Source organism: Helicoverpa armigera, chromosome 6 (genome assembly GCF_030705265.1).
Source record: "Helicoverpa armigera isolate CAAS_96S chromosome 6, ASM3070526v1, whole genome shotgun sequence".
NCBI lineage: Eukaryota > Metazoa > Arthropoda > Insecta > Lepidoptera > Noctuidae > Helicoverpa > Helicoverpa armigera.
Window position 1 is genome coordinate 13,223,816 of NC_087125.1, and position 10,134 is coordinate 13,233,949.

At 35.7% G+C, this 10,134-nt stretch overlaps 1 protein-coding gene across 1 annotated transcript; it reads right to left on the reverse strand.

Moving 5' to 3' along the window:
* Positions 1 to 2,526: 2,526 nt before the first annotated feature.
* On the reverse strand, positions 2,527 to 9,795 carry LOC110381201 (reticulocalbin-2). Its single transcript, XM_064035257.1, has 7 exons — positions 9,449 to 9,795; positions 9,116 to 9,263; positions 8,343 to 8,493; positions 7,837 to 7,914; positions 6,777 to 6,897; positions 4,072 to 4,195; positions 2,527 to 2,789 (listed from the first exon to the last, which is right to left on the reverse strand). Exons 1-7 carry the CDS (start codon positions 9,636 to 9,638, stop codon positions 2,621 to 2,623), a joined length of 981 nt encoding a protein of 326 aa, XP_063891327.1. The 5' UTR covers positions 9,639 to 9,795; the 3' UTR covers positions 2,527 to 2,620.
* Positions 9,796 to 10,134: the final 339 nt, after the last annotated feature.

Sequence of the window (10,134 nt, forward strand, 5' to 3'; positions counted from 1 at the left end):
TATTTATTAATATGGTACAGTTGCGTACACAAGCGTTAGGAAAAAATAAAACAATTGCATTTCTTGAATGAAAAATATTTTTTAATAATAACGCCACTATCTACGACATTTTAGTTAAAATACGTAATGTTTATTAACGTTATTTTTAATCACGTAGTTAAGTAATTTATGTAAGTAATAATAATAAAAATATTTTTGTACACTCATATTTAAATAGAGAAGTACTTGTTAATTGAAGATTTATTTTTATCGTAGATAGTGGCATTATTATTAAAAAAATGTTTATCAATCAAGACATACAATTGTTTTATTTTTTCCTAACGCTTGTGTACGCAACTGTTCCATAATAATAAATACTAACCTTCCAAGTTAAGAACGCTTTATGGCGGGCTTTTGGCAATCCGAACTTGGTCGGATTATGTAGGGTTTCGATATTTTAATTGTCTTTCTTTAATTACTGAATTTAATGACATGAAATTTTGCAAGTGAATAGTTGAATGATTAAACTAATTATTGGCATACATTTTACCATGCAATTCCTTTAGAACGTCGTGATATTCGACTGCTTTGTAAACAGTGATCTGTTCATGTTAAAATATCCTATAACTTTTAATTACTAATGGAACATCATTGATACTTGGCAACATGTTGGACACTTACAAGGTTTGTGTAAACGTGAAAATCTAGACCCCAAACTGCATACTTTAAGAACTATGACCTAATAAGTGTATTTTACGTTTATATTTTTATCTTTTAAACCCTACGACTTTTCTAAATCTGTTTTTAAACAAATATAAACAAATTCAAAACAAACGTAAAAATCTACAGCTACGTAAGCGCTTTATATGAAAACTAGCTAATGGCCAAACGTTCGCGTAGCGGAAACTTGAATTTCTCCGAAGTTTATGCATGCACTAATTTCATTCATACATAATCAATTATACACAAATACACACAAATTTTCGGACACATCGCTTTTCTTCTAAAGTCTATGGATTAAAAAAAGTTCCGCCAGGACAACGTTCGCCAACGTTCGCCCAGCGGAATCTGTTTTTGGTGAATTTCTCCACAATGGCTGCATACACAAATTTTATTTACCATACAAATTATAGGACGTTTAACTAATTATCTGCATAATTAAAATCTTTAAATTCAACAACATTCCGCTGCGCGAACGCACACTAACTATTGTCAAAGAAATCCTTCACTAAGGAATGGCTTAATAACCATTAAATGTCTCTGAGTGTGTCCATTAGTATTATATAAAGCAGCTATTACCTCAAATTATTGAATATCTTTGTACAATGAAGTAGGTACATTTTACATATTTATTTACTATATATGGTCTCATGGGAACCCTGAATTATAATAGTTCAGGAAAATTCCGCCAGGGCGTAAATAGCGCTAGTTTGCTTAATGTTTTATATTGTCACTGGTTGACAACACGAAATGTTTTCCTCACAATATTTAAGTAACTAATGAATTGTAGTAATTTATTCGTAGTAAAGCCACGTGGAGATTATTGATTATTATACCTAGTTGCCAGTTGGAGGTAAACATTTCGATAACACACTACATTAAAATTAGGCCGCAATTTGAAACTAATATAAATCTATTAAATAATACTAGTAATTAATAAATTACATAAGTATCGACGTCGACACAATATATGAGATGTTTTCACAGATAAAGATAAAATTGACTTTCCAACATAATTTTGTCGATAAATGGCAATAATTAATTCATAATACATAAAAATTCAGTTCATCAAGCATAACAGAAAATATGGAACACAAAATACAATTTTAGCGAATAATCTACCAATAAGCACTTGATAACTTATTTTCATTATTTCTAATTAAAACTCGGGCTCACAGAACATAAAGAAACTATGTATAGTACATACAGTTTAAATAGGAAATGACGAATACCTTATTCACAGATAAAATAAACGACTGCCATTGGTTCTTAACAAAGATCACGTGATATAACTTAATTCTGATTGGCGGATGCCTATACCTATATTTTGGTACAAATGTTTCTAGTGTACTATACAATAGGTACAAGGTATATTTCGCGCCAAACTTAATGGCGTGTTATTCCATTCTCTTGAACGGCGGAAATCTTATAACTTATTTATTTAAGTATATTGTGCGTTTAAATCCGCCCTTTGCATTGAAAATCTTCGCGTCTATACGTTGATCAAACAGTTCATACTGTAGTATTGCTTTATTCAAGTGAGTTGTTAACATTAATTAACGTTATTAACATAAAGGTACCGCTAATTTCATAAAAATATTGTTCTGAGTATGAACTTAACTTGAAAGATGGTGTCAAAAGCTGAGCGTACTTTGACTTTTTTTTATCTAAAGCTAAGCTTAAAGCAAACTTGACATCTATAAATACATACATAAAATTAATTAATATTGTCGATAGTGTTTATTTTTTTGGATATTTTGAGTATTTTAAACAATATTTTTGCTACTTCAAATCAACTTGGATCCACGTGAAACTAAAGAATTCGCAAACTTAAATCGGCAAAAAAAGCAAGTACTCCCCACTTTAACACTCACTCTCAACGTATTCTAATAGCAACGCGAAGAGCTACAAAACAGATGGTTCAGAGCTCATCGTCGAAGTGTTCTCCCATGAGATCGCCGCCGTAGTCCGTGGCCTCGCTGCCGACGAACACGTCGTGGTGACGGAGTATCTCCTCGAATGATAGGAGGTCGTCGTGGTCGTCGTCTGCTGAAGCGAACAGGTGGTCCACTTCCTCGTCTGCTATTTCACTGGAATCATGGAATATGGAATTAACTGGGTGTTGTTTTAGGAATGTTAATGGTTAGAATGATAGAACCCGGGGTTCCCGGAGGCTCCGTGCCTGGGAGCGCAAATACAGGCGGAATCCTAGTCAGTAACAGTCGTTCCGTGGGAACTACTTCGGTAAAAAGTAGCCCATAGACTTCCCTTCTTTGATAAATGGGCTACCTAATATATAGGTACTAGAAGATAATTTCAAATCAGTTGAGTGGTTTCTGAGATAAGAACGTTTGAACATTTGTTGCTTTTTTTTTTGATAAGTGGTACTTATGGGATGGTATTGGACTAAGTTTTACTAGGTTGCGGACAGACATCTCAAGATGCGGGTGTAATTGAGAGAAATATCTATATAACCTACGCGAACCGAACGCGTGAATAAATTCCAATATAAATATCTTAGGTTTTTCATTCATTTTTAATTCTTGTAACGATAAACAACAATATTAATCCGATATTAGTAAAGCAATGTAAACAACCGGTATATATAATTCCGTTTACATTGTCTACAATTGGACACGGTGCGAGATTTCACGTCCTCATAAACCTAGTAAATTGTTCTCAAGTTTAGCCGATAAGGAGTGTTGAACATTCTCTATGGAGATTTGATTGAAAATGCTTGTATACACGGGTGAAAGACGGCAAAATTAGGGTTTAGCCTGGGGCCATCCACAAATAGACTGATAAAATATATAAATGGTTTGAGGCAGTCAGAAACACACAGTCGGCCTATGTAAGACTGGCTAACAACTAACTTATATTAAATATGATAATTACCTGTCAAGAGAAGCATATCTTTTACTATACCTTACGCTGCAAAAGGTAATCATATTTTTTTTAACAATAAACTATTATCCATAGTGGCATCATACATATTAGAGACAGAAATGTACATATTTTTATTGAATGCTACAAGAATACCAAATAGAAGTTTTGCTCGCCTTATGGTGAGATATGGTCAAAACATATTCTTGTCCATACATAAAATCTCCATGTACCTATATTCAGAAAAAAAAGTAGAAAAAGCCCTTTCCATCTTTTCTTATCTCTTATTTACTGAGGATCAGATAGGCAGTTGCTCTATGTAAAACACTGGTACTCAGCTGCATCCAGTTAGACTGGAAGCCGACCCCAACATAGTTGGGAAAAGGCTAGGGAGATGATGAGATAGACAGTTGCTCCATGTAAAACACTGATACTAGCTGCTTCTAAAGCTGACATCCAATATAAGGAAGTGGCTAGGCAGATACTCACTCATTGTTAGGTATAATCCACGTGTGTATCTCGGCCATGTCGATAACTCCGTCCTTGTTCAGATCTAAATCGTTGTCGAATTTGTCCTTCTCGGATATTAACCAGCCCTTGTCTTGGTGGTTACCTGTAGGACGAAAATTTATATTAATGAAGCTCTTTTTGTACAAATAAATATATTTCCAGTTGTGTAATTGTGTAAAAACTAAAAATATTACAAAAATACTAATTATGCTGAAGAGTTATGTTTTGCTTGAACGCGATCATGAGCTAGGCTGATGATCCGATTTGACGGATTATTCCATTGTTAGATAGGCTGTTTCATTTTAAAATATTAGTCCTTATGTCATGTATTTATTGTGAACATAAAAATAAGGTATTGCAATATCTCCAATGCATTTGTGAACGATAAAATGTCATGTAGGTACCCAAAAACAGGGCACATTATAACCAAGAGAAACAAGATATTTTACATTATAACACAGACATTACGAAAAATATTTTACGCACAGGTCTAACTTGGTATTACATAAATTATCGAATAACGGTCAAATCCGACCGCCAGATGACCCCACTATATTTAAATACATTAGCTGCACTATATAATGTATGCAAGTACAAAGTGCGTTTGACACGAACTGTGTCACTAACGGCGATCCCAATGGGCCAAGCGCACACCGCTGGAAGCACGTCGGAGCGCATTTGAGGACAACAATTTCATATAAACCTTAACTTCCTTGACATACGGTCTACAAAGAATAAATTCGCATGAGCCGCTCGTCAAAATTCTATCTCTTGTAAGAAAATCAATGGATAGATAAGAAATTGGGATCGGCCGTAAACGATAGTGACTAATTGACGTAATCGCTCCTAATTCGAGCAGCCACACTCTGATTGGGATGATAGATTATAATGGACGGCAAGTGGTCGTGTATCAAATTGCTTGGTTAGAAAGATTTTATCTAAATACCGTTTTATCAATTCCATAACAGAAAGTTCTATACTACACTTGCTAGCCTACTAATAGCTGTTTCTCGTGGCTTTCTTAGCGTTACATTTAAACTTTCTGAGTCAGGATAAGAGCCCGAGTCAGGGTAAAAAGTAGCCTTATACATTATTTTGATGCGTGACAGACAAATATGCCATTAATCGAAGAAGATTATAGACATCTCTTGTGACCTGCGGAAATCGACCAAAACCGCGGCAAAAATTTGTTTTAATTATTAAATCTGTTTGATTCCCCTAAAAAAATTTAGACCTCAAAATCTGAGTTAAAATAGCCTTCACTTATAGGCTAATTTCATTCATTTTATTTAAGAACCACCTAGAAATTGTATTCCATTGTTAATACATATCTACAAACACAAACATGCAAACACAACAGGTGACAAGCACGCACAAACATTGTAACAACAGTTACAGGTCATTTAGCAGCTATTGTTTTAAACTGTTGAACAATAGGCTAGTAGCGTGAGAATTACTAGGTCTACAGAGATTAGGAGAGGTTTACTTTGTCCGTATAATTAGTTTCTAACTCCGGTTTTGCATGTTTTTTTTTTTTGTTAAGGTAGGTTCGATAGGAGTGAGAAATCTATATATACAAAAATGAAGCCCGCTTTCTGTTGTCACAACATAACATAAAAACCGCTTGACCGATATGGCTTTAGGCCCGGGAGAAGGTTTTAGGATAGTTTTTGTCACCATCCGGCTACAGGACGCGGGTGAAATCGCGGGTGAAAGCTAGTAATATAATAAAGCTGAAGAGTATGTTTTTAAACGGACTAATCTTAGCAACTACTGGATCGATTTGCAGAATAATTCGATGTTATATAGCCAATATATTGAGGAAAGCTTCACGCAAATTTTTAAGATGACCCAAACTTGTAAACACAATTCTTGTATAATTACACTTTGTTATTTCTAATAAATATTTTTTCATTTTAAATACTGCAATCAACAAAATAAAGATAGGTAGGTAACCTAATTTAATTTCACGAAATAATGAGAATGCGTTCTAATCGACATTAATAGGCATAATAATCAGCTGTTTTTGACATTTGACACGCGAGGTGGGCGGACGATATCAAGCACAAGAAATGCATTCCTTGTTTGAATAACTCCCTTGAATATTAAACCTTATGCTGTATGAAATAAGATTGAATGAATGTTTGCTTGTGTCTATGTAAATTAGAGTTGTATTGGATAAAGTCTAAGGTTGTAGTTTGGTAAACATTTGCTCCGTTTCAGCAAAGTATCATTGAAATAGCTGGGTTCGAAACTGTAATACGTGTATGTACGTATTTGCTTGACGCAAAGCCATTCTGTAGTTTTTGAGTTCAATGTTAAAAAAGTTTTTTGCGTGCGAAATCAATAAGAAACTAATTTTGTCTGTCTATTTGGGCTCAACTCAAAACTATGCTAATCCGGGTGTCAAGATCGGCCTGATTTTAAATATGTAGTGATGACTATGATTATCTTACACTAGCCGTTTTGACGCACCCGCGTCGCAAAGGAACTACTACGTACGTACGTACCGTAAACGTACCTACCGGGGTAAAACATAGCCTTTGGCCCTCAGGAACATCGTAGCCATCTATCAGAGAAAAATTATGGAAATCCGACCAGCGGTTCCAATGATTACCCCCTACATACAAACTTAACCTCTTTATAATATTAGTATAAATAAATCTATGGTATTCTGTACTGACCTCTCTCCCCGACGTACTCATTGAAGTCAATGCGCCCATCCTTGTTGGTGTCCTTCTCCCTCAGGGTCTGGTTGATCAGGATCTGGTGCATCTCCTCGTGCTCCTCAGGGTTCGTGAACACCTGAACAGGAAGTTAAGCAGAGCTGGTCATTTTAATTGGGAAGATATGTCTTAATTTGGAAGGTCTGACTATTATCATTGGCTTCTAAGACACAGGCTTATTGCCTAGTTTAGAAGTCAGACGTTCGACCTAGAACTTTTGTCAGTTTTGTACAACTTACTCTTAAGACATTTCTCTGTACTTTCGCTGTATATTTCCGTACAAAATATTTTTTTTTTCATTTTTTTTTTATTTATTCAGTTACTTTTTTTTAACAGATTTGATACCTACAGACTTTTCGGTATCTTTAAGAACTTATAATCTAAGAAGCATTGAGGTAAAAACTATTTCATTATATAAATGTCTCTTCAATAGTGTTTCTATGTAATACAAGTTCAGCTGCCATAAATGAAAAGGATAACAAGCATATAAATCTAATCTATGATATCAAGTAAATCCTTACTTTACTAGTAGTTAACGGTTTAATAGTTTATGCTTTGTGTGGTTAATCAAAACATAGGAAGTTAATATTATGTTTAGAAAATGGAGCATAGCGGTATGACCCACATTTGGTACACAAACTATTATTTTAAGACATGAATATGACAAAGTAAAAATAATCTTTCTTGTGACATAAGGAGACATCGATCATAAAGTTAAGCAACGTTTGGCGCGGTAGGTCCGTGGATGGGTGACCCTTTTATCATAACTAGTTTTTCCGTGTTTCGGAAGGCACGATAAACAGTCCCGGCTGTCAATTGAACATATTTGGCAGTCGTTATGGGTAGTCAGAAGCTAGGTAGTCTAGTAGTTTCTAGGCAGATGATGAGACATGAGGAAAAATGCATGCTGTGCAGACTCGCAAATAAAATTGGGATAAGGGCAGAACATGATATGTAAAAAAATGTGTTTGTAGACATAATAGTGCTTATCACAGAAATATTTGTATTCTGAACTGACCTGGAATTCGTGAATTTCAAGTTTCCCATCGCTGTTGGCGTCAGCTATCGCCCACATCGCCTTCTCTTCTTGCAGTAACTACAAAGAAAAAACAATTATTACAAATCTTCTACACTAATATGTTAAATAGGTTCTTTTTGTTTGTTTGTACCCAAAAGGCCCAGAAACTGCTGAACCAAATTGAAAAAATTTTTTCATTGTTGGAGAGCTACATTCTTCCCAGATAACATAGGCTACATTTTATCCCAGTATGGCAAGTGGTTAATACAGGTTACAAATAAATATAAATGGAATGGCTGTAAATTTCATGGAAGCTTAAATTTTACTGTCAACTAAATTTCATCCATGTCTTGGCCCCTCTACTGAAGGATCAATTTTCTGCACCTGAATGGAAAGTAGCCTTTCCTATTTTCATTTCATCTTTTTGATTTACCAGTTAGGTATATCATTAGAAGTAAACTGTGATTGATTTCATAATATTCCATGTTAAGCCAAGGTTTACCTACCATTCCTGAGTCCCCAGTGTCATCAGGTCCGACATCATCTTCTGAATCAACTCCAAACGTATCATGCAAGTACTCCAGCCAGGTTACCGCTCCGTCACGGTCCTCGTCTGCTTCTTGAAGACGCTCCTGTGCTTCCTCACGAGACAGGTTGCTGTTTTGTGAAATTAAAGTTAAATTGGGTAACAGTACATTCTTTTAGTCAGCCCATTGTTTGGACCCATAAATCTGTATGAAGATGAATGGCAGTACTCACAAAACTGGGGAGTTTGTTCCACCACTTCTTCTTCCCAGCAAAAACACATAGGAAGTGGTGAAGGGCGGGCGTTTTGGGGGCTGTGTTTTGTAAATTTGACGTTCAAAAAGTGCTGATTTTCAGCCTACTTAGAATAAACGATTTTTGATTTTAACAAATATCAGTTATTTATCAGAATAACTGCAAAGTCTGATTGGAATCAAGTTTTCTTGTGAAAAACGAAATGCTTGCCATCCATTGGTCAACAAACTGACTGTCAACTGTCGGCCAATTGCTTTATCTGCAATGAAGCTCTCAGTCATTGAGATTTAAGATAAAAAGTGTAGTAAATAAAAAGTCAACTTTACAAGAAAAATATTTGATTTGTGGCTTTCGTCATTTCAGATTTCACCCCACACTTTTACTGAATATTCATTTTATATTCACAGTTCACTATAGCCAAACAAAATAAACTTTAAACAACATAAAACCTGTATACCAATAAACAAAAATAAGAAAAAGTGAATAAAATAAAACTTACATGAAAGATTTCAATATCCAGTTCTTAAGTTCTTTCCGGTCCACTTGCTGGTCTCCGTTGAGGTCCATCTTCGGCAGCAGCAGAGCCAGCCGCCGCTTTGACTCCTCTGGGCTGAGCTTGTCAAACTCCTCGGCCTCTCGCACGCTCCCTAACGAGAAATAGTACGTCAACGCCAATGCAAGCGGCACGAAAACAAACAACGCGTTCTTCATCGACATCTCGAGCGCACGCTAACGCATTCCTTATCAACTGAACGAAGTTTGCCGAGCTGTTGCTACATCTTGCGTCCGACGTCACAATACGAGTTAAATACAAGGTACGTTGTCGTTTTACCTAGTATCGCTTCGTGGTCGAACTCGGAGTTGTGGCCGGAGTCGCCGTAGTGCTCGTAGTCCCGCGCGCGGAAGCTGCCGTCCGTCTCCCGCTCCAAGTTGTCCACGCCGTGCCCATGCACCGCCGCCGAGGCGCACGACAACAACATGTTGTAAGTCAAAAGAACACAAAAGAAGTACTTAAAAGCCATTTTATTGCAAACCGCAACAAATTCTATAATTATAACCTCGTTTTATGGCTTTATTATTCCAATTTCATAGTAAATTGTTTATTTTCGAAAATAACATTGACGGAGCAAAAAAAGACCACAATTCTGGAGATGACAGTTTAAAAGTGGTGTTGCCATAAGAATTAAAAAATAGATCATTGACTTTTTATCTTTTTTTTAACAAGGCTTGCAGCCAAAAAAAATATTAAGACGAAAGCTAAGTGTTATAGTAAGAAACATCTCTTACAGCGAGTTATGGCTTTCCATTTGTATTGGATGTAGTTTTATTGTCCTATTCATATCGAACAACCAGAGCTCTAATAATCCGATATTTCAATGATCAGTCACGTTTCAGCTTTAGCTTTGAAATAATTATAACGAGTGGCTGTACGACTACGTATGTACCTACTATTCTATTTAAGCAGTAGGTAGGTAAAAATACGTAGCTTACTAAACTGAGCTGGGTAAGCACATTTAT